This window comes from Mauremys mutica, unplaced genomic scaffold, assembly GCF_020497125.1.
Source record: "Mauremys mutica isolate MM-2020 ecotype Southern unplaced genomic scaffold, ASM2049712v1 000372F_np12_subseq_1:143187_obj, whole genome shotgun sequence".
Classification (NCBI taxonomy): domain Eukaryota; kingdom Metazoa; phylum Chordata; order Testudines; family Geoemydidae; genus Mauremys; species Mauremys mutica.
Genome location: NW_025422929.1, coordinates 1 through 27,629, shown reverse-complemented (window position 1 = coordinate 27,629; position 27,629 = coordinate 1). Strand labels below are relative to the sequence as shown.

Sequence of the window (27,629 nt, the reverse complement as noted above, 5' to 3'; positions counted from 1 at the left end):
ACCGTGGCTTACTATTCCACTGGCATATCCTCTACATTTCCAGGGAGATTGGATGCACTTAAGGCACTGCATCCTTGCACTTCAAAAACAATAATTACTTTGGATAGTTGTGTGTATTTACTTTGAAATGGTGTGTATGTGTGGATCCCTCCATTGTGTGCAGCATGCTTCATGGGCGCAAGATTTCATTGTCTTTGTACAATGATATGCACAAACAGGGCTTTCCTGTATACATTATACCTTTCTAAACCTGTATTTGTTTTTGTTTTATTTGGTTTTTTTTATTTTTTTATTTTTTACACTGCCACATTTGCTAGAGCAGCAAGGTTGTCATTTGGCATACATTGTGTATACGAAGTGACTTTCACTTCTTGATTACCCATGCTTCTTTCATTCTGTATAGACCCCCTAGACATCTCAGTGGGTTAGCTATTTGGAACCCAATCCTGTGGAGTGCTGAGGCACTCAATGACACAGGATTAGGCTCTGTGTCAATGTTCTTTCCCTCCCATCACATTCACTGATGTACTCATTTTCCCCTATACCACCACGGCAGCTTAAAATGAGCTCTAGCAGAAGGGACTGAAATCTCCATTGCAACGCATTGGCACTCCTGCAGAAACTGCTGTGGATTTAGCTTTATTTAACCAGTCCTACACAATCCACTACCTGAACGATTCCACAATTAAATTAGATGGAGTTGGGGAAGGTAGAAATTAAGTGTCCCCAAACTAATCCTCCTTATTTGAGGAAAATTCCTTCACTGTAACCACATTAATAACCGTGTGTTGTAATGGTCAGCAACAATACAGTATTACATTTTAAAGAGTGGTGAATATACACTTAATTACCCTGTGAAACCCCACAAAAATATTCTGGATAATCTAAAACTACGTCCCGTGTTAAAAAGAGATGCCACGGTACAGTATCTGCCAAAGACTTCATAGATCAACCAATAAAATTCATAAACACATGCAAATGCAAAGCAAAATGTCATTTTATTTAATTCAAGGACTAGTTTCCTTCTAGTATTGCTGAAGGGATCACCTCCTGGGGAATTGATCATTACAAAGTCCCTGTTTAAAAGTTCAAGTGCTCTTGTACATTCTTTTGAACCACAGAAAACATAATAATGACCAAGAAGGTGGGCAGCTACTTGCAGTTTCATCCCACCTAAATTAGCATTGCTTCTGGCTGGAAAACAATTCAAGTAGTAAAATCATGGAACGTGTTAACCTTTAAGGTCACTACTACATTTTGATCAAAAAGTCTTGAAATTATGAAAACCCATTTGTACATGTTATGAAGTTTTATAACCACTCACTGTATAAGGAGACAGTTAAGTATTTTGGACCTGTTGTCAACCAGATACTTAAGCGTTCAGATCTTCAGATATCCAATGGTTTATTACCAATTTAATTATGCAACTCACTTTTCACATTAAGCTCTTTAACAAATGGAACGTAGACCCGCACCAGAATCACTGTAGACAGATTTTGTTTTATAGAATGCCCTTCTGAAAACTCATTTCAAAATAGAGATGCTTTCTCCAGAACTGTAAAAGCCATAAAAATGCAAAATATCTGTTAGGAAATTTGTAATCAAAGTTACTTCTTAATGTTCAAAATAACATTTAGCCTCCAGTTGTCTTTTGCTGTTGTTCATATACTGATCAATAGACTATAAACAGGTAACAATGGTTCTTTTTTCCCCCACCTGAAACATTTCTTCTAACACAGGCCCAAGATAGGCAATACAGAGATTCAGGGACATGGATTATGCATTGCAAAGGTAATCCACTAATCATTTTAATTTAGAACAACTCTGATTCTAGTACACAACTTTGAGCCTCAGTTGTTTTCAATCTGCTCTAGATCCAAGTCCCCGCAGTCTAGCGGAAAGATACCCTCTTCAGTGCTGTCACAATCACTTGTGTCCTCGTCACTTTCACACACTGCAGCTGCCTTCTTATAATCCCTTACACTGAAGGCAACTTGGCATGGCCCATGATGCCTTATTTCATCCAGTTGCTCTTTCACTGGACTGGAACCAGGGGTGGTGATGTTCATAAAGTCATGTGAATCACATGGGGATGACACAATTGTCTTCATTTGTGTGTCGTCATCGTCGTCATCTTCTTCATAATCAAGGGAGCAAAGACTTTTCGAATTTTTTAAAGTCTGTAATTAAAAAAATATATTAACCAAAAGCAATAGAAAAGACATTATACAGAAGTTATTTACTGTGCAGTAACTGTAGTTCTCAGATGTTTTGTCCATGTCATCTCACTTACAAAGATTAGCTAGCAATTTCCAGTTTAATACGAGAGTCCGACGTCCTAGCTACAGCTAGCCAAATAAGGATTTCTGAACCACTGTTCCCAATTTGGCATCTGATCTAGTCACCAAATCCAGGACATGATGTTTGGTAAAGGTATGAGCTGAGCTCCAAGTGGCTGCCCTGCAGATGACCCATACAGAAATATTTCTTAGACATACTGAAGACGTTGCCTGGTCTCTAGCTGAGTGGGCCCTGATGACTGAGGGAAGGCCACATCTACTAGTTGGTATAAGACTAATGTACTGAGTGAGCCATTTGAATCTCCAGGAAGAGATGATCTGATCGTTTACAGCCTTCCCTAATGTCACAAACAGGTTGATTTCCTGAATGGCTTTATTCTACCTAAATAATAAAGAAACGCTCTGGAAATATCTAAACTAAGGAACCTGATTTATCCCAGGCTTACGTGATGCTTGGGAGAAAAGAGAATAAGAGGTTAATTATCTGGTTTAAGTAAAAATCAGCAGCACACTGCTCTCTCCCATAGAGAGTAGACACCGACTGCCCCCCTCAGTTAAGAGTGAAAGGCCTGGCTTGAACCTGGAGGGGTTTAGTCTGGCCTTTAGATGGAAAGGCACCTCAGCACCAAGTAGAAGAAAGAAAACATTTTAAAGAAGGAGCAGCAAAGACAGTTGTCAGTAAGCTAAGCAAAGTAACGGAATGATTCTAAATGGACTCTGAAGTACTTTGGGGGATAGCACACAGGCTGCTGAGCTCTCTCTTGCTGCCCTGGGGTATACGAGTGAAGCGAGAGGTGGTAGAAGCTGCTCTGCCCCATATGCCCTCATGTAGGGCAAGGGAGGCAGAACAGGGGAGGGAGGATATGCGCACGAAGATATGGAGAGCACAGGCATGGCCCCAGAGGACACTGGTGTCCAAAGGTTCTGCTCTCCCACGCATGAGGCGCGCATGCACCGTAAACTGGAGCCACATGGACAAAAAGACTAAGGACCCCTCTAATTTTCAGTGTTTTTACAGTTCAGCTTTCATTCTTCATTAAAAATGTGGTTTTTAAAACAACCTATTCACTGACCAATCATCAATATTATACAGTATATGCTAATTCCTCGTTGAGAATTTTATACAATTCCTTTCTCACGGTACACACAGTCATTACGTTACCAGTGTCTGGCACAGGATGCCTTTTAGAAAGGACTTTACAGACATTTACTAACTAGTCCTCACAACGCCACTGAGGAAGGAAGATCGATATTCTTTCCCCATTTTACAAGTAGGGAAAGAGGCACAGAGGTGAAGTGACTTGCCCAAGACCATATAAATCACTGAATTTGGGTGCTCCCCTCACATTCAACCCCCTGCTCACTACTACAAATCCTGTCATTTCCTAGATATGCATAACTTGGATCCAGCACATTCAGGGATTGAAGTATTCATTTCTGGGGGGGAGGGGGGGGCGCAGAGAGAATCCAGATAATGTGTGAGGTGTTAGAATGATTTTACAGCACAACTTGGATGAAAGTCAGTAGATTATACTACTACTAAGATGAACATGCTTCACTGACTTGTACTTTTATACAGGACCTCAATGAGATTTTGCTGCACAGTCGAGATCACTGAACTTCTATTGCTGTAGCTCACGGTAACCTGCACCAAATCGTATTGCTACAGTGGAACAACTCTTCAAGAGTAGCCTTCCGATTCCTACCATTATTTGTACAGTGGGCTTGATTCACTTCTCTCTGGCTGGAGTAAGTCTGCAGCCGTCAACAGCATTACACTGGTTGAACAGCAATGTTATTAGAATGGGGGGGGTGGAGTGCTCTCAGATAAAGATTCTCTCTCTCCACATTGTTATATAGACTCACAGGTTTTAAAGCCAGAAGGGACCATTGTGATCTTTTAGTCTGACCTCTTGCATAACACAGCTAATAGGAATTAATTCCTGCTTCAAGTCCAATAGCTGTGGCTGAACTACAGCATCTCGCAGAAAAACATCCAATTTTCATTTAAAGATTTCCAGTGACAACGATGACAACAACAACTAGGCTCTTATCTAGCACTTTTCATCGGTAGATTGAGAATCCATCGTAACTGTTGGTAAATTGCTCAAGTGGTTGCAAAGTTCTGCATCTTATTTCTATGCCACAGGGCCCCGCAAAGCTACATTGCTTAGGCTTCAGCCCCAGGTGGCAGGACTCAGGGCCCCGGGTTCAGCTTTCTACCATGGGCCCCAGCAAATCTAATGCTGGCCCTGCTTGGCGGCCCTCCTGAAACCTGCTTGCAGCCCCCACAGGCGGCCCCGGGCTGAGAACTGCTGCAATACAGCAAGGAAATGGTGTTAAGGATACTTGAACTCTAGTTGTAGCCTACTGCTTTGAAATGGTGAAAACGTTTCCTGCTATCTGTCTCCAGACAGAGGGGAAAGTAGTATTTTCTAGGTAGCCCTTTAAGTCTTAAGGTAGATACTGGTTACTGCTCCTGTTCAAACAAACTTATTTATGCTTTTGGAAAGGGATTCTTGAACCCCTGAATTGTCCTCCAGTCAGCTTTATTCAAGTTACTACTAAAGAGTAATCAAAACTAAGCACAGCTGTCTTTCTAGGGTTGTGTACATAAAAACAGAAAATTGCCGGTTAGCTATACTGCACTGAAACCACTTGAATGGGAACTTTTGGCTGGTTTCAACACAACAGCAAGTGCATTCAGCTAGTTCTTTGTTCACCCACTTGTCACAACCACACCAAACTAAAAATAGGTGGATTTATTATCTCAAGCACAATCCCACTACTTTTCACAAAGCAAAAAAGGTAGACACTGAAATGCATTCAAAACCCACTAACTAAAGCTTCACATGTTACACCAGTACAGTACCACACCTTTCAAGCACAATCATGCTCAGTGGGGAGTCAGTGAGTACTTGCTCAATGGTCCTCATTTTATAAAGGATGCTGGACTAACAAAACAAAAGAACCCACAGTTGGCAATGGATGGAACTCAATCAGCCAAAAGTATTCTTTTGTGTAAAGAAAGAAAAGAAGCTCAAAGAGTTTTAGAAGGAATAGGGTTATAAAATGTCTGAATATTAAAACTCTGTAGGAAACAATGTTGGGGGAAGGAAATAAAAGAAAATATCCCTCGAGTCTTGCTTTCAAATCAAATAAGCAAGCTAGGCCCACAGGAATTTGAAAGCAAGCTGATGTGTGTGTGCTCTTCTGAATCTCTCGTTCAGAAATTTCACAGTAAGTCACTATACACTTCTGAAGTTTTTTGTTTTAATAAAACTGATTTCACTGGTGCGTTTTGCTACATGAATTTACACAACACATTCAATTTAGCCATGTCCTTAGCAGTTTTTAAAAACCCCAGACTGTGTACTAGAAATGTGTTTGTTACAGTCAATTCTCCCTGAAAGGCTAAATATAGTTTTTTCACAAATCCCACATGTGTATTTAGTGTTGCCAGTTCTCACCACTATCTTGCAAGTTTTGCAAGATGTGGTGCTTTTCTTAAACCTCCTGCTCCTAGAGCGCAGCACATATACTAAAATTGGAACGATACAGAGAAGATTAGCATGGCCCTGCGCAAAGATGACGTGCAAATTTGTGATTACATGAGAATCTCAACTTTCATTTTGAAAAAAATGTAACTGGTTTCTAGCTCACTGGTATGGAGGGAAGGTTGAAAACAAATTCTAAGGGCTCAAAAACTAAGAGGCAAATTAAGAGACTCCCCCTTGCTCTCTCCCAATTATTTTTTAAATCTCATGGTATTTTGTGGCCTGATTTGATTTTTGAATGCTTGGGATTGGCAATGCTGCTTTTTCCAAAGGTATCCTCTTCTCTCTATGAAAGGCACCATTTTAACAAAATATTCTAGAAATTACTTATACAGCACTTAGAGAATATCATCATGGGTCCAGGAAGCTCACAATTTAAGTTTAGCCATAAAGTCTACACAACACCCACCAGGCTTGTTGTGCTCAACTGCACAGATCTCGTCTTGCGAGGACTGCGGAAAAAGGTGTTCTTAAGGAAAGGGTTGACAATTAAAGAACAAATGTCCACAGGGAAGCAAAGTGAGCCTGAATCCCACCACCATTACAGCATACCTTTTAATAAATATTTCCATCGAGTCACCACAGAAGGAATCCAGCATCTCTTTAAAAACTGAGCTTCAGTTGGAAAAGTGTTCCACTTTTATGAAGTAGTTTATGCCCCTAATTACAATTAGAGTGATACTAATGAATGCAACTGAGATGCCTATAAATTATCGTAAGCCACCTTTATCATACATTTCACATTACTACAAAACTTGTTCTTTAAAAAGTTTCCATTTAAAAATCGAAATCAGATATGTGCAAGTATTAGTAATTTATGTTGTAGTAGCACCCAGAGACCTCCATCATGTGGGGGCTCTGTACCAGTTTGTGTCTATTATGACAGACAAAACACAGTAGGTTGCAGGCTGTGCTCTAAAGTGTTTACACAAGATGTCTGAAATCCTTGGAAAATTCAGAGATGTCAAGAAATAGTTGATCCCATGTATCCCATCACTGCAGCTTTTACTTTATACACAGTAGCAGCAATTTTAGCTCATACCACATAAAAGCAGATATACTAATTTAACAGCTACACCACATCGCACAGAACGATTTTGCACAAACTGCATGCACAGGTGGCCTGATTCTCCACTCTTACACTTGCATATTTTTTGAAGCATATGAGGTTGCAGCAGCGTAACTGTGGAGAATAAGGCCTTTGATGTTTGACTCAAACGTAATGTCATCATCATCCGTGATGCACTCACATAATGCTTGGCACTGTGCAAAACAAATACAAGAGACATTCTTGACCCTACGATACAGCAGAAAGGTGGAACCATCCATATAAGGTGCAGAAAACGAGGAGAAAAAAAGTTATCCATTGCAGTGTTGAACGTTTGGATCCTACTAACACATCTGTTACAGACGCTCCCCGACTTACACCTTGCGTAATTCGAATTTTGAGTAAGTCAGAAACGTATATCCAACCATTACGCAAAAAACCCGCAAACCCTACCAATTTCTAGCTTACGGAACTTTTTCCATAAGCTTGGATTTGCTTACGTTGGGTTTACGTAACTCGGGGAGCATCTGTAATTTAAAATTTCAAGAAAGTGATTTATAGCATCTGAAGATTCACTTCAGGCTCAAAAGTTAAAATTAAAAAACTTAGATGGAAATGCATTTTCTCAAGTTTAAAACTTACAAAACTGTTTTGGGCATAAAACTGACACTTTGATTTGTAAGACAAAGTTAGTTACTTATTAGTAACTTGAGGTTCTTCGAGATGTGTGGTCCCTATCTGTATTCCACTGTGGTCACACATACACTCCATGAAGAGATAGAAGGCGGAGTAGATTGACCGCCTTTCCAGTTCCTTCATCACAAGTCAGAGAAGATCTGAAGCAAACGAGAAGGAGGGCAGGTAGTGGAATACAGATCTGGACCACACATCTCAAATAACCTCCAGTAATTACCAGGTAAGTAACTTTCTCTTTTGCTTCAAGTGCTGGTCCCTATCTACATTCCACTGTGGATGACTGGACAAGCAGTACTCAAATAGGAGGAGGGTGCAAGGTCATAGATGGTGGAGCCGAACAAAGAGCTGCTGTTCCAAAAGATTCACTGGCAGAGGAGTACGGTACCACAGCATAGTGTCTAGCAAATGTGTGGCTTAAGCACCACATAGCTGCCTTACAAATATCAATTAGAGGCACCTCTTGAAGCAACACCATAGATGTTGCTTGTGCTCTTGTGCAAAGAGCTCTTATCCAATGAATATGGGAAGGTTAGACAGCTGATAGAGCAAGACAGAGCCGGAGATCCATTTTGAGATTCTTTGAGAGGATATAGGCTGACCTCTGACCCTTTCCATTATGGCAACAAATAGTCTAGGGGATTTCCTGATTGTTTTTGTTCTCTGCAGGTAAAAGAACAAGGTTCACCAAACATCTAGAGAATGGAACCTCTTTTTCTGAGCATGTGAGAGGTTTTGGGAAGAACACGGGTAAGTGAATAGCCTGGTTCAGGTAAATATCTGATTACCCTGGGGGTGAATTTAGGGTGTCATTGTACCATAAGCATAAAGTTTTGTAATTTAGTATGAGGATCTGCCATCAATGCTTCAAGCTCACCAACCCTGCTGGCTGAGATGATGGCTATCAGGAATGCGACCTTCTTAGATAGGAGAAACATGGAACAAGAAGCTAAATGTTCAAAAGGGAACTTAGTATGGAGAGAACAAGTTCAAGTCCCACTGAGGAGCAGGCGCTTTTTTTTTTTTTTTAAATAAGTGGAAAGTTTCTGATTAGGCCTTTCCTGAATCTGTTAGTCAAAAGATGTACGACGATCAAGAAGCCCTGGGAAGGTGGGTGGTATGAACTGATTGTCAGTTCCTTATGGGTTCACTCTGCAATAGAGAAATCTGCTATCTTCAAGTCCATAATGAGAGGAATATATCTGTGGCTTCTGGAGAAATCCATCTGATGTGCCCACACTGAGAAACTCCTCCACTTGGCTAGGTAACATTTCCTAGTGGACTCCTTCCTACTATTAGAAAGGATGTTCTGTACAACTTCAGAACACGATTGCTTTAAGGACAATGCCAATCCAAAAACCAGGCTCTGAGATGAAGCAGCTTTGGGTTGGGATGCCTGATGATCTTGCCATTCCCCTGAGTCAAGCGACTGGGAAACGTAGGAATAATGATCAGTGCCCAAAATATGTGAAGGAGGTTCAGGAACCAAAACTGTCTGGGGCAATGAGAATGACTCATGCCCTGTCCTGAGGAATCTTATGCAAAACTAGAGGCAGGCATGGTAGTGGAGGGAAGGCATAGATCAGAGGATCTGATCATGGAAGGAGTAGAGCGATGACCTGTGAGTGGTGACCCCAGGCTCCTCTGGAACAGAATATGTTACACTTTGTTTGGGAAGTGAACAGGTGCCTGGCTGGGGTCCCCTATAGAGCGAAAATATTGTTTACCACAGAGTCAAAGCTCCCACTCGCAATCAGCTGCAAAGCACCTGATGAGACAATGTGCTAGCACATTCTGCTTTTCTGGGCGGTAGACAGCTGCCAACATAATCTGGTTGTTTGTTGATGTAAAAAACGGTCCCAATGTTGTCTGACAGTTTTAGGGTCTAGTGACCTTGAATGAAAGGGAGAAAGGTTTCACAAGCCCTTTGAACTGCTTGTAGTTCTAGAACATTGATGTGCATCCTGTACTCTCAAGATGTCCAGGTGCCTTACGCTGTATGGTTGTCCAGGTGAGCTCCAAAATGCAACAGGCATGCATTAATAATGGTGGTTCTTTCTGGTGCGGAGGTGATGAAGGGAATGCTGATGCAAGCCTGATGGGGATTCTTCCACCATGACAGCACTACTTTGGTGGGAATGCTCACTATGGTGCTCGTGGATTGTTGGTTTGGCAAGTACACAGTTTGAAGCTACAATCATCGGTAATGAAGGTGGAGTCTTACAAAAGGTGTGGCGTAAGTGCATGAGGACATATGGCCTAGGAGAGAGAGAGGGGTTTTGCTTTCTGGGGTTGGTTATGATCTAGTCTAGGGTAACGTTCATAGCCTGAAACGTGACTCTCGGAAGGTAAGCCCTTGCCATGAAAAGCGTTGCCAGACATTTGCAGCTCCAGTAGTGCTTAGGGGGCAAACAGAAAAAGGATTAATAGACTCTGGATGCTCCTACAGCCTGGTCCGTGAGACCCTACTGGAACTGGAAGAGTTGCAAGATGACCCAAGGCACGTATCCCCACTCATACCTACCCTATGGCCTGGGTGCATCTGAATATAGGGAACCAGGCTGGAACTCTTCCAACTGGAGTAATCCCCAAATTGCCATGGGAAATAATCTAAAGGGACTGAGAACATTTCTCTTTGCTACTATTGTGTCACCCGGAGAACCCGGGTACTGTTCCAGTCTGATTGTCTGACATCTTTCCAATTGCCATATGTGACCTTTGTGATGGCCCACTGCAACCCAAGACGACTTGGAAACAGCAACAAGCAGCCAGGAAGGCCTGACTACGAGCAGCCTTAGCAGCTGGCAACTCAACAGAATCACCTTGAGACAACACTTCTTGACACTGAATCAATGGTACCACCAGCTAGGACCTTTGATTTGGTTTAGGAAAAATCACCATTAGAGAGGCACACAATTGGTATGTGGTGATTAATAGAATCATCACATAGGAGGGTCAGGACTCCCAATTTCCCCACTTCCAACTACAAAATTATTTACTTTGCAAAGTGGAGAAGAATTTCCAGACAGGTGAGATGCATCACCAGTTTGGGATGCTGGAAACCCACTATCTCTGGTATCTCATAGGAAGTGGCTGGGTACAACCCCTGCAGGACAAGACAAAGGCCCTGAGGAAGACCCAGTTATCACCACCAAGAAGCAGGTGTGGGCTTTCCTGGATCTAGCCACATAGTGCCAAAGGTTCATGCCCCACTTCATAACACTTGCTGCACTACTGACCGACTTCAAGAAGGCCAATAGCTCTCAAGCAGTCCAGGGGACAAACTCAGTGTGAACAAGACCTCTACCACGATAAGGATATCCTCAGTCAACAGCCTGTGCGACAATATTTGGGACTTCTCACTCCTGTTTATATTACAAATGGGTACTTCCATAGTTGGACCGGGAGCAATACTGTCCCAAAACATTCAGGGGGTGGAATATCCGATATTGTGTATAACCCGGAAGCTGCAGCCACAGGAGAGCAGATACTCCACCATCAAGAGTGCCAGGCCATCAAATGGACTGTAGGGGTCTTACAATATTATCTTTTAGGGCTTCCTTTGATCTAGTAATAGACCATGTACCCTTTAAATGGTTGCAAGTGAGGAAGGACACTAATACATTACGTAGTGGTATTGGTCATTACAACCATGTGTCTTTTGTGTATGACAACGGCCAAGTTCACAGCTCTAGAATGTGGACTTGCTTTCCTGGGACTGACGTTCTTGCAGAGGGGAAGAGATCAGAGTCCTGGGCCTGTTCTGCAGGGGAGGTGTGTGACTGAGTACAATCAGGCCTTCTCTACCCCTCAGCTCTCCACCCAAGGAAAATTCACTCAGACTGGACCACCATCGAGATGGTCCTCCAGAGGCCTGGAAGGGCCAAGAAAAAAATATTGACCAATCAAGAACCAGCAGGCCAGTTAAGAAGGCATGCCTGCTGTTGCTCAGGGACAGAGCTAGGTGAGACTGGAACAGAGCTCCTCATGGTTAACCCAGACCCATACCAGGGCCTTGCCCTAAGCATGGTAATTAAGTGCTTGCCTTTTGCCATCTGCCCCTCACCTCCCGTCTAAATGGGCGCATGGGCAAGTCCTGAGTTGCCATTTTGTCATTTGATTGATTTGAGACTTACACCAGGCTTATGGCACAGAATACTCTGCTCCAAGCAGGTGGCCAAACCTTGCAGACAAAGGTGGGGAGTGTCCACAGAACCACGTGTGGCCCAGAAGAGGGCAATGCAGATCAGCCCCACTTCCCACAATAGCCACTGCTACTTTTTACTGCTCCCGACCTGACCAAAGAGTCCACCTTCTGCAGAGCTCCTAAAATGATGGACAAGCCAAAAAGCTGGAATGTTATTAAACTATTTATATTGGGGACTGGGGCCTAACTACACTGGGTGCTGTGCAAATTTAGAAATGAGCCAACCCCTCCTGTGACGGGCTCTGACAGAAGGAAAATGGCCTTTTCTTTTTTGAAAGGTTTCTGCTGCAAACAAATATATGCATCTTTGCAGAAAGGAAAATTATGCAGTCATTTGCTCAGTCACAAAAATCACATAAGAAAAACTGTTCATAGTCCCCCACAGTGCCCTTCTAAGTTTATAGGGGGGGTTTCTCCTCTCCCATCTGATTTAGTAATTCAGATCTTTCACTTCAAGTGTGGATCATTTAAGACACTAGCTTATGAAGATCATATTTCCAGTTTCACAGATACAAAGAAAGTGTTTGCAGTGCTTACTATTGTTAGCATTACACTTACAACATGTCTCTTAAAATTCATATACATTGACCTCTCTCCAGTCTATCTGCATTTCGGTTTTTGTTTTTTTGAATGGGTATCTTGATACAAAGGGGTATATTCACATTGTTTTGCATGAGGGAGTTATGCTGACAAGTCCCTCTACACAGAGATGAGAATACACTCTACGGTTGCTCAGGCTGACATTTCCGAACATTATATAGATACTGATCAACAAGAGAATGACTGCTTGTAGCAGCAGTGGCTAACAGTAGTGGTCTTTAGGATCCAAAACCAATGCTGCCATAGTTTTTCACTGGTGTTGCATTTGTATGTTTTTGGCTACCTATTCAGAAAGATAAAACTTTCGAACAATGTACAACACATTCCCCTTCAGCTCCAGGCCTCAGAGCGCAATACATTTCAGTGAATATAACTTAGCTCATAATATAAGAATAGCTAACTCACTAAGAGAAAACTTGCAATGAAGTAGTATTTTACTGGACACTAATGAATCATCTTTAATTGAAACTAGTTCTAAATAAAAACAAAAATTTATAAACTTACAAATAATTTGTCAAAACTTTTTCATGTTCACACTGAATACTGTTTCAGATTTGGACCTCCTTTAGCACTGATGTAAATCCATTGCCTTTGTCCTCTGACATGGACAGAATTTGATCCTTTATGTCTACGAAACATTGCCAAATGGTATTATTTCTTACCACTTACATTTGTCATCTTGACTTATGCAGGACTATGCATCTTCTACTACACCTGACACATTTAGCAGCACTAATGGTCTCATGCACACAGAGCTGCAGCCATCCCATTCCTGCTCAGAAGTCCATAGACTCACATCCCTATGAATTATTAAAACTATCATTTCATACTTTTTTTTTTTTTTGCAGAGTTTACTGAAGGGTGAGGTATATAACAGACCAGTAAAGCTAGCTGTGTTGTGAGTATTAAAGTGACGTGTATCTGTTAGAAAGATTTATATCAGATTACAAAAATAAATGTTGAATTTTAAACTTCAAACTGCACTCATTACTGACAGATGTCAACCTCACCTACATTATTAGGTTGGGTTGGCATTCTATTATAACCAGCATTTTAAGGGGTTTTATAATTAGGCCATAAAATTCACTCCCAGCTGAGGGGGGGAAAAAAAAGGTCTTGGTCTGGAAGCAATTTCATCCCCTTTACTTCTTATTATTTACACAAAAAGAAAATCAGATTTATATATTCTTGATATATAAGCATTAAAAAGCAAAGATGCTAGGAATGTTTTGCTCATTTTAACTTTAAAAATGAAAGTACGTTTTACAATGAATTCTTATTGGCTGTTAATACTACATATGCACCAGGGCCATTGATTACATCCAGAGGAAAGCTAAACTGAGCAAATTACATTTGTCTGTGTAAAGGGAAAAATGCCCAATAGACATGTTTAGTATGTTCACTGTATCTAGCACCTATAAACTAAAATACAGTAGCTATTATATCTAATATTAATGCTTTCTGACAAGGGCTGTTTTGAGACAACTTAGTTAACATGAAGCCACAAAGAGACAGATTTCAGTATCAGGTCAACCTGTGCTTTTTAAAGAAGTTTAGAACAATGTTGTTTGGAGATATCCTTTCTTGGTTCAGAAGTCACAGGGTGCTGAGGGCGCTTGGCACTTCAGAGACTGGGATGTTTGGATACAGATTCCCTGGACAAGGTTCACAAATCAAGGCAAGTGGTCATTTATCCTTTGCGTTAGACAAATGGATACCATACTTGTTCATGGTGGGCCGGGAAAAAGGAGGAAAGCAGGCAGGCTCTTTTAGGTACGACTTTACAATAAAGATCCTGCCTGTTGTGAGTGAATATTAGAATTCCTATGGCATTTCTCTTAATGGCAAGAGTTTGTCTCAATTCCCTACTGAAGTGCAGTATGCTGTGCACCAGCTGTCCAACTCCATGATTCCTTCCTCTGGCTTGTAAAGCACTCTCGGAGCCTTTCGATGAAAGGTTGTATGTAAAATGATAAATATCACATATTTCATGTTTTTAAAAGGCTGTAAATAGTCCATGCTACCAAATTTCATGCATTACTATTGGAAATTTCTTTACATTCTTTTATTGTGGAAAACAATGCAACATAAAAGAATATTTTAGTGATATCATTATCCTAACAAACAAAAGGAAATGAATTTGATTAGTAAAAGCAAACTTATTTAAAAGTAGAAAGTAAGTCACTTATCTGAATGCCAGTTTTTCACCACACCAGTTTGCAACATATGACTGCAAACAGAATTATCTATCATTCACCCTCAGAAATATAAATAGCTCATTTTGTTTATTCTCAAATACTTTGATATATCTGACTAAGGCCAATACCAATGCTTAGAGAGTTATTTTTTGAAATAGGTTATTTTCAAATAGTAAAATCTGACTATATCAATGGGTTACATTTATTTAAAAGAAGTAGCTTTTATTAGTGTAAGAAAGTGTCTTTCAGGTTTGTACCTTTTGAAGAAAAGGAATGTATAATCACGAATAAACTAATATTTCCCATTCTAAAAATCCAGTGGATGAAATCAAAGTAATAAAGGTGGCTGGCATAGGCCAAATTAAACTGAGTATCTTCCAATACATTTGAGACATCTGTTTACCTATGTGCCAGTATCTGTGTACAACAGAAAATGATTTGTGCAATGCAAGTCTAGCAGAAAGACAGACTAAGTGACAGTTAAACTGATTCAGCTGAGGTATTTCCCTACAGGATGTATTTTTATAATTGCTCCAGGCTTTGCAAAGCTTGTGTTTTGTTTTTTTTGCACTTTCCGAAGAAATTGCTCAGACAGTGACTTCAGTCAAAAACAAGTAAAGTACACCTCCTACAGTACAGTTTTACACTGAATACCTTCTAATGTATAAAAAAAGACAACCTGGTTTCAAAATGAAAAAAGCTCTTATTTTGGAACTAAATAACTGCAATACCACACCACATCCAGTACTTCATTCATAAAATGCAGAATCATTTAAAGAATTCCACTGAATTATTAACTGAATAAGTGGTAAAATTAACTCATTTCTCTTGAGTTTCTAAGGATCTTAATAATTGACCTTCATTCTGGCCGAATTACTTTTGGAAATCAGAAAGTGGGTTTCCATATTAATGATGGAAACTTGCTGAATAACTTCTTTACATCCTAGATTCTGATTGGGGGTGGGGGGAAGAGAAATCAGTAATTCTCTCTACCACCTCCTTAGCCCTAGATGGACTGAACCAGGACCATCACAGCCCTTTGGGTACAAGCTTGGAAACATCAACTGAAAATACCTCATAGCTAGCATATTGTACCATGATTCTTAACTTAATGTAATGATATAACTATTGAGTTTCAAGGATCAACAGGTTTGGCATGAACTTGTTTATCACTGACTAATTTAAAAAGCTCACAGCTGCCTGCAAGCTTACATGGGAGTTTATGGACAGCCCCTTTTCACATAAGGTCAGATGCAGCTGGTCTGGTACTCATTAGCTATTTCAACAATGAATTCTTACTTGTACTTATAGCAACTTGCCAAAGAGGAACAGTAAATCTGCATCGGATATTAACCTTCATCCTCTTATGAGCACACTTCCAGAACAAAGTACTGTAAGTTTAAGTACTGCTTTTCAGGGCTGGCGGAGGGCTACATGGTGTTGAACACTTACGAGAAAGCCAGCTATCTGTAAGACATGTGTTATACAAGTGACATTTGTAAAAGGAAAAACAGTATCTTTAATGAGATTTCCTTTCCTTGCTGTCCCCAGATCATACACTATTGGGCTGTCCTTTGCAGTCAGAGCACAGGGAGGCCTGCAACACAGAGGCTTCACTTCATTAAATGCCATTTTGGGCCTAATTTCACATTGTGATCCATTCTGCTGATGCAAAGAAAGCAAAGCGCCAGATGCTCTCTGTGCCTGCCACCTCAGTAGTGCTTCATTCATGATTGCAAAAAAACTTCAAGCCCCCATTCAAAACTAAGTACCCCCAGCCTGGTCTCTCCTGTCAGAGGACAAAGTGCTGGCTTGTCTTCAGCTCACTTTTGATGCTTGATTATCATCTCCTAGCCTGGCCTACTGCTATCTCCTTTCCTTCTTCCCAAGCCTGCTGGAATTTGAACTTTAAATGGATGTCCTCCCTGGTAACAATAGATAAAAAGGGGGCCTTTGATTGTTCATGGCGTTGCTGAAAAGAAAGACCCTAGATTCATCCTGGCTGCACAGCTCCCATTCCATTCCAGTGTGACGCTTTAGCCTGTAGCTACTCATTCAAGCTCACCGTGTCTATGTTTCCATTCAAAAAGGATGAATTCTTCAGGTTTCCCATTAAGAAATTAAATGTTGATCCTGTGAATGAAGGGCAACACCAAGCCTGGAAAGCAGCCAAAAGGCTTTAACAACACTCAGAAGTTTGGAGTTAATTCAGTACTTACTGAGTTTCAGCAGGATTTATAGTTGCATTATTTTTAAAGAAAAAAATTACACAATCATGTTTAGGGCTTGGTAATAAACTATTTTTGGTGCCATCTGTTTTTCTAGTTGCTTGTTCCCCAGTTAGTAGAATTTACTTTTATATGGCTCCTTATGACTGACCCTCTTACATTGCTCCAGTTACCAAAACTGAGAGCAAGGTGCAGGTTAGCTATACACAGAATATGTGATGCAATCAAATCTTTCCCAATCACCTTTTCGAAAATGCCACCTAAAAGAAAGCAGACTGAAGATAATTCTGAGTTGGTGCAAACCAGACTGTCTTCAGTTAAAAAAATCTGCCCATTTTGTAAGTAACAACGGAAAATACATTTCATACAAAGAATGTTACTATCTGGAAAGTAATAAATGCTCATTAACTGCGTTAAACCATCTGAAAAATGTTTACTCCTGGCAGTGTTTTTCTGGGAGATAGTTGCCAAGTTTCAACCTCATTAAACCCATAGATATTTTGTAACAAGTACATTCTGTCAGGCCACACTACCGTTATAGAGAGGGAAATGGAAAGTGGAAGCAGCTGCTTCAGGCAACTTGCCCCAGCAGAGATGAGATGGTTCAAACAGCAGCTGCCACCCAGGCAAGAGCCCCCCCAAATTAACTCTTCAAACTCACATTTATATTCTGCTCTTAGCGTGGGACACAACACTGGTGGCCTCCTCAGCATGACAAGAGGGATAAGAGTGAAGGGGTTGCTGATTTCTCGAATTCTGATTCAAGTAATGCTTTGGATACTTGCATAATGATTAAGTTCTCAGAAATACATTGAGTAGGAGCATATGACACATCCAAGTTTCCTTTCTAACCAAAATAGCAGCAAAAATATTTAAAAGGCTTTGCTCTTAATTATGTCAGATTAAAAAAATTCTACTTAAAGCAAGGGAGAAAAAAGTTTTTAGTATTGAACAAATGTTCTTCTTACCCTTTGTGCAGGGCAGCAGTGTTAAAGGTTATCAGGTTTACGGGACCTGCAGCATAGCTATGGGTGATGTTCCTAGAAAATAGGGGTTATGCTGCAAAAGCAAAGGAATGATCACTATTATGCAATATTTAACTCACTTACGTACTTGGAACACATGATATAATCACATGTATAGGCACATGTGCACACACACGATCTCCTTAGTAAACTCTAGACTTAGAATTTTATTTATAAGGATTTCAAATCAACTCTTCAAGCAATCCACATTATTGAAATCAAATTCACTTGGCCCTGACAGTTGGGTTTTAGTCACTTTCTGGAAGAGAGCACAAGTAGCATACATTGAATGAACTTGGGGGGAAAAAGGTGTAAACACTCCAACAGGAATACGTTTTGTATGTCACAATAGTCAATTAAAGGTATACCTGGCAACCACAATTTTTAAGTAAAACTCAGCAATTGGCAACATGAATTATAACTCCCAAAGGCTGCTGCACGACCTGCACATGCATTTACAGAATGTGAATTACTGAAGAATGTGATGGCTGATGAAGATTCCTGCCTGCATCCAGAGGGTTTGAGACTCACTGCTTTTATTAGCAAATTGTTATAGTTTCCAAACTTCAAGTGGCTGAGGAAAATACACCTTCAGCTTTCTGCGCAACACACCTAACCCCTATAACCTGGTGTAACCACACACTTATTTATGAATTTTTAAGGACACTCACTGGTTACTACAGGAACAAGCCCCATTGGGGAAAGGTGGAGGAAACAAGCTAACGAATACAGCAGAACCTCAGAGTTACGAACACCTCAGGAATGGAGGCTGTTTGTGACTTTGAAATGTTCACAGCTCTGAACAAAACGTTATGGTTGTTCTTTCAAAAGTTTACAACTGAATATTGATTTAATACAGCTTTGAAATTTTACTATGCAGAAGAAAAAATGCTTCTTTTAACCACCTTAATTTAAATGCAACAAGCAGAGAAACAGTTTCTTTATTTTGTCAATTTATTATTATTTTTTTTAAATAGTTTACATTTAACAGTACTGTATTGTATTCACTTTTTTGGTCTCTGCTGCTGCTTGATTGCATACTTCTGGTTCCCAGTGAGTGTATAGTTGACTGGTCAGTTCGTAACTCTGGTGTTCATAAGTGAGGTTCTGCTGTACCGGTGCCATAAAGCTCAAGAGTGTTTTGAAGTAGACAGGACTACTTGGACACAGAAGAACTGTAGGTTCCCAGAAAGCAATTGGGAAAAGGTGACCACGAGAAAGCCCAAAGGAAGCTGAATAAAGGAGCTAGGTGACTCTTTTACAGGGCTAACATACCTGGTTAGGAACAGATGGCCAGTGGAAAGGCAAGCCTGTCTGAAGGAAAGGCATTCTGAGATTGAGGGCCTGACTCCTATATCCAGACTTTAGTAAGGATGGAACCCTGGTATAAAAAAAATTCAGGAAGTTGGACAAAAAAAATCTGTGCAAATAGCACTCAGGTTTGGTTTTTTGTGGGGGCAAAAGGAGGGGAGTGGAAGAGAATAGACAGTACTCTACGGAAACAGTCTGATCTACACATCAAGAACTGTGAACCATTTTCAGCCAATACCCACGAAACAGTAACACCTACTACGTCAAAATGGCCCCCAAGTTCTGCTACAGCTACACAACCTTGCACATTGCCTTTCATCCAAAAAGATAATGAAGTGCTTCACAAAAGCTACATATATCTATCTTTCCCCGCTGCAGTTGATGTAGGGGGTTGCGAAGGAACGTTCAAGGGGACACAGCAGGACTGGAGCCAGCCCTCATGGCAGGGTGGAGAGGGAGTGCCACCCAGACCCACTTCGCTTCCAGCTCTGCTCTGGCCCAGCCCCCGGCCACAATCCCGGCTCCGCCCCCTGACCATGGCTCCGCACCCAGCCCCAGCCCCGCCTCCAGCCTTGGCCCCACTCCTGGCCCCGACCCTAGCCTCAATCCTAGCCCTGGAGCGGGGGAGGGAGTGCAAATAGAGGTAAGGGGAGGTGCAACACTGAAAAATTTGGGGACCACTGAATTAGAGGGAGGGAGCAAACCTTACACAGAGACATGAGGTCAGTGTCCACATAACAGGTAGAAGTTCTCTCTAAGGTCAAAAGACCCACTCAGTAGGCGTGCATGAAACAATCTTATTCTGCCAGTGTTCATCCTGTTGGGAGGTGAATTTTTGTAACAAGCAACTATGAGTGGTGAGTGGGTGGGTAAAAAAGTTATTATAGACTAGTTATTAGGACACTTACGAAGTCCGTAACTCTCACTAGCTACCTGACCAGGATAAATAACCTACCAAATTTATAAACTGCAGCTTGCTTTTTAGGTTTTAAATAAAGATTCTAGAAAGGACCAAATCACATGCACTTTTTTAACTATTACAATTATTTATCTTAGAAATCCTTTAGGCCAAAAATAGGATATTTTATAATGCTCATTATCATGAACAATTGTTAACGCACTGTGAATCTATTTCCCCCCTGCTAAACACTATAACAATATGCTGTTGGCACAAACTATTTTACTGAGGGGGGGGAGAGGAAGAGGAGGGGGGAAAGAGACAACAGACATGGGTCAGAAAAGTGTGTAATTTAATTTTTTAAAAACACATTCGTACCATCCTGTTTCATGGGATTGTTAGACTGAGCATAACCAGACTTAGCCCCCTGCATCAAATTGGAGTTTAAAGTGAGGTCACCTATTTTGAATTGTTCAGTGTTTAATAACTTCTAATTTGGATGTGTGTCAGCATTCATTAAAGCAGCAACTGATACTAGACACTGGGAAATTGATAGTCACGATGTATGAACAGCCCCACAGTTAAGTGGGGATCTTAAGGCCTCTTCTACACTTTAATATTACTGTATTTTAAACCTGCCATGTTCTCGATGTCTTACATTAGAGAGGTTTTAGCAGCTTCATAGTTAAATTTGCATTTAGTTTCAGTCAAAGCAGGGTTAAAATCCCTTAGATGAAAATAAGATGTGCACATCAGTTATACCGCTTACTTTTAAGGTTTTACTTACACATAAGTTTTCAAGTGTGACAAAGCTAAGTTAGATCTAAATCTATACAAGTCTCAAATACAACTTAATTTTATTTGAACTTAGTATTACCAAAAGCTATTTTATACCAGAGAACCAAATGAAAATGTTTGAAGTCTTCAGGTAAGCCTACCTGAGATCTCATTACCCTGCAGAGTTCTTGATTCCAGCCTCCACAGATTTAGGAACTCTTGCAAGGCAGAATGAATTTTGCAGGGACAGGGTGGTAGTAGCCCAGGCACACTGGGGAGATTAGTATCTCTTCAGAGAACTGGAATCTATTGAGCTCCTTACAGTTTTCTTGTTAAGCCACTTAAGCAAGAAGACAGTTTGCTTGTAGAATCAGGAAACCTTAAATAGCTCAATAGTAACAAAAGACAACTTGGGCTCAACAAAAACAGTGAAGATGCTGCTACTTCTCTCTGGAGTTTCCCAGCTGTACAGGAGGTATGCCTGGTGTTTATCAAAGGGAATGTGGGGAAAAAGGCTTTAAATTCTGCTTTAAAACATCAAGGCACTTGGAGTGGTTTGGGAGATTCAAGGATTTAAAAATAAAAAATTCCACACTCCAGCAGAGCTCAGGTATCTTGTGCTCATTATAGATTTGTTAAAGCCCACGCCACCTACCACAAACCCTCCAAACCATGCCCATATGTAGTACCTTCCATCACTCCAATTCCAGACTTCTCTCGCCCTTTGACTCAAGAGTCTGGCACCACACAAAGTTGTCAAGTGCACAGTTTTATGCACAAACTATTATAAACTTAGCATGTACAACAAAGTTGATGCACCCAGTGCATAAGGTGTGGGGTTCTAGTTTTAGGAGACGTGCATGCACACAGGAAATTCCCACTGCAGCTCTATCAGGTCAGCTCCTATCATGAATGTAACATTACAGTTAAACCTAAGCTTTAAAAAAATTTGGAAGGTGAGTTTTCAACCATGAGCTATATAAAAATTCTTAACTGGTGTTCTGGTTCAGACTTTGGGGTGTTTGTTTAATAATGAGTAGGGGGGAATTTTGACAATGCTAATTGCAAAGATAATGGAATATAGCTTTTTATACATAAAAGCTACCTTGGCTAAGTATCAGAGGGGTAGCCGTGTTAGTCTGGTTCTGTAGAAGCAGCAAAGAATCCTGTGGCACCTTATAGACTAACAGACGTTTTGCAGCATGAGCTTTCGTGGGTGAATACCCACTTCTTCGGATGCAAAACATCTACCGTATTTATCGGCGTATAACACGCACTTTTTTCCCCTGAAAATAGGGGGCAAATGATGTGTGCGTGTTATACGCCGATATAACCATGTACCCAGGGCCGGCTCTAGGCTCCCGAGCAGCGCGGCCCTAGCCCCCGTCCCCCACAGCGGCGCGGCCCAAGCCCCCACCCCCCGAGACCCGGCCCGCGGCCCGAGCCCCCACCCCCCGAGACCCGAGCGGCGCGGGCCCGAGCCCCCACCCCCCGAGACCCGGCCCGCGGCCTGAGCCCCCACCCCCCGAGACCCGGCCCGCGGCCCGAGCCCCCACCCCCCGAGACCCGAGCGGCGCGGCCCGAGCCCCCACCCCCGAGACCCGGCCCGCGGCCCGAGCCCCCATCCCCCGAGACCCGGCCCGCGGCCCGAGCCCCCACCCCCGAGACCCGCGCGGCGCGGCCCCAGCCCCCACCCCCCGAGACCCGGCCCGCGGCCCGAGCCCCCCCCCCCCGAGACCCGAGCGGCGCGGGCCCGAGCCCCCACCCCCCGAGACCCGGCCCGCGGGGGCCCGAGCCCCCACCCCCCGAGACCCGGCCCGCGGCCTGAGCCCCCACCCCCCGAGACCCGAGCGGCGCGGCCCGAGCCCCCACCCCCGAGACCCGGCCCGCGGCCCGAGCCCCCACCCCCCGAGACCCGGCCCGCGGCCCGAGCCCCCACCCCCCGAGACCCGAGCGGCGCGGCCCGAGCCCCCCACCCCCCCGAGACCCGAGCGGGCGCGGGCCCGAGCCCCCACCCCCCGAGACCCGGCCCGCGGCCCGAGCCCCCACCCCCGAGACCCGAGCGGCGCGGCCGAGCCCCACCACCCCCCGAGACCCGGGCCCGCGGCCCGAGCCCCCATCCCCGAGACCCGGCCCGCGGCCCGAGCCCCCACCCCCCGAGACCCGAGGGGCGGGGGCCCGAGCCCCCACCCCCCGAGACCCGGCCCGCGGCCCGAGCCCCCATCCCCCGAGACCCGGCCCGCGGCCCGAGCCCCCAACCCCCCGAGACCCGAGCGGCGCGGCCCGAGCCCCCACCCCCCGAGACCCGGCCCGCGGCCCGAGCCCCCATCCCCCGAGACCCGGCCCGCGGCCCGAGCCCCCACACCCCGAGTCACGTTCGGCGCGGCCCGAGCCCCCACCCCCCGAGACCCGGCCCGCGGCCCGAGCCCCCATCCCCCGATACCCGAGCGGCGCGGCCCAAGCCCCCACCCCCCGAGACCCGAGCGGCGCGGGCCCGAGCCCCCACCCCCCGAACCCGGCCCGCGGCCCGAGCCCCCACCCCCCGAGACCCGAGCGGCGCGGGCCCGAGCCCCCACCCCCCGAGACCCGAGCGGCGCGGGCCCGAGCCCCCCCCCCCCCCGACCCGCCCCGACCCGACCCGACCCGGCTCACAGCGCAGCAGCCGCATGGCTCCGGAGGGGGCTGAGCTCTTTCCCGCTCAGAGCCACGTGGGGAGGGGGCGGGGCCGCAAACTCCAGGCTCAGGTCAGCTGCCTCTGCTGGGCCCGGAGCTTTATTTGAAATTTACCGGTAAGTTTTTTTCCTGAAATTTCCCCCTTAAAATGAAGGTGCGTGTTATACGCCTGTGCGTGTTATACGCCGATAAATACGGTATAAGTCTATAAGGTGCCACAGGATTCTTTGCTGCTTCTTACCTTGGCTAATTATTTCCATAATTCTTGATGGTTAGGGTTGGAGTTCTCTTTTTAAATTATAACCTTGATACACTACATTTAAAATAGAATATCAGTCACTTGTGAAATCTTAAGTTTTTACGATAATAAATAAGAATTTTTAATTTCTATTTAGACATATTGTACAGTTGCATCAACACCAACAAGCACATCTTGATTTCAAAAAGGAACAGGGAAACTAGTTTACACGTAGATATATAAAACACGAGAGAATAACTTTGAAAGTCTGAAGTAGAACAAGACGGTTAAGCCACAAAACACCTGTGACACCAAAATTAAAAAAAAAAAATGAAAAAAAATTACTTTCTACCTCTACCCCAACCCCACCTAATCTTAAAAAAAAAAAAAGTCTTAAATGGCTTCTAATCTTTTATAATGCAATTGGCATTAAAGAAAAATGGTATGTTTTTAAAAGATTAAAACCTATGTTTTTCATGAAACAAAAAGTTAAGTCACAAATATTACTAGACACTAAGTTACATAAAAGTATTTATCAGTATTTCATGCCATAGATCTCTTGCCCTCTTACTGCAAAGATCTTCCACCTTTACCGTCAACAGGTGTCAAAGAAGGGTGGGCAGGGTGCATAGAGATCAATGTAAACAAGAAATTAACTTTGATACTAGTTTAATGAGAAATAGTTAAGGAAAAATAAAGCCATGTACTAGATCAATGATCTAGAATAGAAAGTAACTGGCTCTAAACGCTTTCCCAAAACGTGGCTACACTACAGAGACTATATTGGTTTAGCAATCCAGCATAGCCCAGTAATATAGCTGCAGCCTACACCACCTCCCTGAACGAAGTCAGCTATGGCAATAGAAGTTTGCGTCCACTGATAGTGGCATCTACACTGGAGGTTGTGTCAGCACAGCTGTGTCAGTCCTGGCACACACACCTCCCACACACACCTTGACCGACATAGCTATGCTGATATAACTTTTCAGTGTAGACCCAGCCTACGTCTTCTTTAGAGGAAAGAGAATGAACAAGTTATAGACAATTCTCAACTTCATTAAATTCTGTCTAAGTAAGGGCAGCATAATCAGGTCCCACAGCATAATCGCCTCTGAATTCCTTTAGCCTACAGAGCTTAACACTTTTACGTCTTTTAGGAAAGAAAATTTATGAGAGAGAGAAGAGGAATTAGGTCAATTTTTACAGCTGCACTAAGTCAACAAGAAAGATGGTCTGAATTCTACAAAATAAACATTTAGCACAGATGGAAGACAGTATTCCAATGCTGTACAAATACTTAAAAACAGTATACTACTTGTATATCTTAAACAGACCAAGAGGGTTTTATTTCTTAAAGCATTACAATTTACATATAATGCCAAACAGGAACACAGTCATTTGGATACTGGAAGCAAAGCAAATCCCCAACAGTGGAAAAAATTAAGGGTTTGAAACCCTTCCAGAATCTCAGAGAACACTTTCAACTGTGCTTGCAATTCAAGAAATATACATTTCTGATTACTGTTTCTACTGGACCAGCATCATAATCACCATTTGTCATTATCAAAGCTTGCAGACATTAATGAGTTTTAGAAACTAATTCCAAAGCTCTTGAAATGCTCTTCTACTTCTTGGATTCCAAAATTATGAGAGTTATTCAGTTATGCTGATACTGTGCAGGTGGAATGAATGTTTGATTCCAGGGTCTCTTGCACACTCCTACATTAGTATGTGTGACTCTTTCCTAGTCAACACCACTAACATTCTTAAGGGATCAGGATTTCAACACCTGAACACAATTGGCAATAATAAGAAACACAATGAGCACTCAGTATAACCAAGTACTGGAAAAGCCTTAACTGAACTTATTTGCTTGCATGATTTTTGGTCAGACTCTTGGATACTGGAGACCAGAGAAAGGAGTGTTCGACATTTCTAGTCTTTCATTCCACTTCCTATCCCTCACCACATCTACTAGGGGTATATTGAACAGATTAATCCTTCTAGCCAATGACACTTCTGCCTTAATTTGTAGGATTTTAATCAAGTGGTCCAAAGTAACAAGTTCTGCACAAGCCCTTAGGAGGGAAGCTTCCCCTTTACCTACCGTTTTTCTTCTATCGGGGAGAACGGAGATAACGACGTTTGTTTACGTGGTCAAGCTGATCCAAATAGTTATTCCAGAATAGGCCCCCAGGTGGAGGCTCTTATTCCAGAGTAAGAAAGTCCACACTGGGAACTGGTCCAGAATAGCTACTGTACTTTAAATTCACACCCTACCTTTTTATGGAATAACTTCTCCATGTAGACAAGCTCTAACTCATTCTTCCAAATTATATGTGGTGCCCTGTTAAGACTTGTCTGCTTAAAACAGGAGGTTGTCAAGGTCTGAATGTGAATAAGGGAAATGAAAAAAAAATAAATGAGGTTTTAAGTCTTATTTAACCATATTGCAAAATCTTCCATGAGGAAAAAAAAACAGCATTAGCATTCTAACATAATCACAACTGAGAGAGTTTCCCTTTGAGTGAGAGAGGCTTGGCAGGTCTGAAGATACCTTTTGTTGGTTTGCTCTATGTACCTTGCATTTAATTAGATTCTGCTTAATTAATGTAAGTCTGGTTCAGAGGAGCTCAATAGCATCCCCCAGGTAGAATCAAGGATGCTTCAAGTCCAAGAGAGAGAGGGAGATAGGGACACAAGGTTGCAAAAGAGCAACATGAGTTGCTTTTGCTTCTCTAGGGTAAGAACTAGTATTGGCTTGATAAGTTTATTTTACAAAAAGGAATGGTCTGGTATATTTAGGTTTCTAGAACAAAATTCATGTGCACTGACAAAGGGATACAGCAATTTAAGTCAAGGAAATTTCCATCTGGAATTTAAATTACCAGTAGTTTTGCAAAACCCCAACCTAATGAAAATTTGTAGTACTAAAATGTAGATTCAAATTTTAATTTTAATTTAGTTCAATTCAAAACAGGCTATAATTCAGTTCAACTGCCTCATTTCAGTGTCATTACTAGTAGGGTATCTTATTTAACTTCTGCAAAACTGTTGTCGGCAAAGAACAAAAAATATTAAAAATGAAGGCCTGAGTCTTTTTTTTTTTTTTTTAATATAGCTGAATTGCAGCAGGTAGGAACCCAGTTCCATCTCCTACAAGCTTAAAAAAAAATCTGTGCTCTTTATCTTCTTTCGATGCCAAAAAAGGAGACTTAAAAAAACCCTTTTAATGAATCTGAGATTCAAGGTACTATTGAGGGGAAGCTTAGGCAAAGAGGCAAGTTTTACATTTCGCTCTGAATGTGGCAAGTTTAGTGGTCATGCTTTTTTCTTCTAGTAGCAAGTTCCAAATTCTTGGTCCAATCTAACAAAACCTTTTTGTAAGTATCAGAATATTAGTATAGCAACTTTTAAAAAATGTTTAATGGGAGTTTACAGTGGAAAGTCTGACTTAACTGTAATAGCTACTGAGATTATAAAACCATATGTCTGAGGCAGTGTAAAAATCTTAGCTGCGAATAAAAAAAGCTGTTTTCTGTATCGTTCAGTTTTACAATTAAAAAGCAAATGCCAGTTCAGTCAGAAAGATCAGGATGGAAACACAAGCACACTTCCAAACAAACCAAGACAACTGACACAGAACAATGACACTGAATAATATACTTTATATGTAAAATCTGTTCAGTTTAAATAACTATAAATTAAATTTCAGCTCAGACAGCCTTGTATCACACTACAGAGAGTTAAGAGTTGTGCCATTCAGGAGCTGTGTTTTGGTTTCAACTACACTGTTATGGTTACAGACTTAATGTTCAAGGTCCCCTGGTGTTTTAGATTATAGTAACGGACATCTTGTTTCATCTGTGTTGGCTA

The 27,629-nt window shown here is 42.4% G+C and overlaps 1 protein-coding gene and 1 non-coding gene across 3 annotated transcripts; one reads left to right on the top strand and one right to left on the bottom strand.

Moving 5' to 3' along the window:
* Positions 1–986: 986 nt before the first annotated feature.
* Positions 987–26,145, bottom strand: LOC123357197 (protein FAM53A-like). Of its 2 annotated transcripts, none has more exons than XM_045000549.1 (2): positions 26,034–26,145; positions 987–2,180 (listed from the first exon to the last, which is right to left on the bottom strand). In XM_045000549.1, the coding sequence occupies exons 1-2, from the start codon at positions 26,055–26,057 to the stop codon at positions 1,851–1,853; spliced, it is 354 nt and encodes a 117-aa protein (XP_044856484.1). In that variant the 5' UTR covers positions 26,058–26,145; the 3' UTR covers positions 987–1,850. The 2 variants fall into 2 exon arrangements, with proteins under 2 accessions (XP_044856484.1, XP_044856483.1); XM_045000548.1 differs by lacking the exon at positions 26,034–26,145 and adding an exon at positions 19,132–19,237.
* Positions 5,817–5,923, top strand: LOC123357199. Its single transcript, XR_006575515.1, has one exon. It is a non-coding gene; the product is annotated as a U6 spliceosomal RNA (small nuclear RNA).
* Positions 26,146–27,629: the final 1,484 nt, after the last annotated feature.

What these genes read in the sequence shown, in the direction of transcription:
- LOC123357197 (XM_045000548.1), bottom strand. Translation starts at nt 19,185, where the DNA reads ATGCCTTTCCTTCAGACAGGCTTGCCTTTCCACTGGCCATCTGTTCCT. An exon ending in GGCCATCTGTTCCTAACCAG is followed by an intron (nt 2,181 to 19,131) that starts GTATGTTAGCCC and finishes TTTTAATTACAG; the next exon opens with ACTTTAAAAAATTCGAAAAG.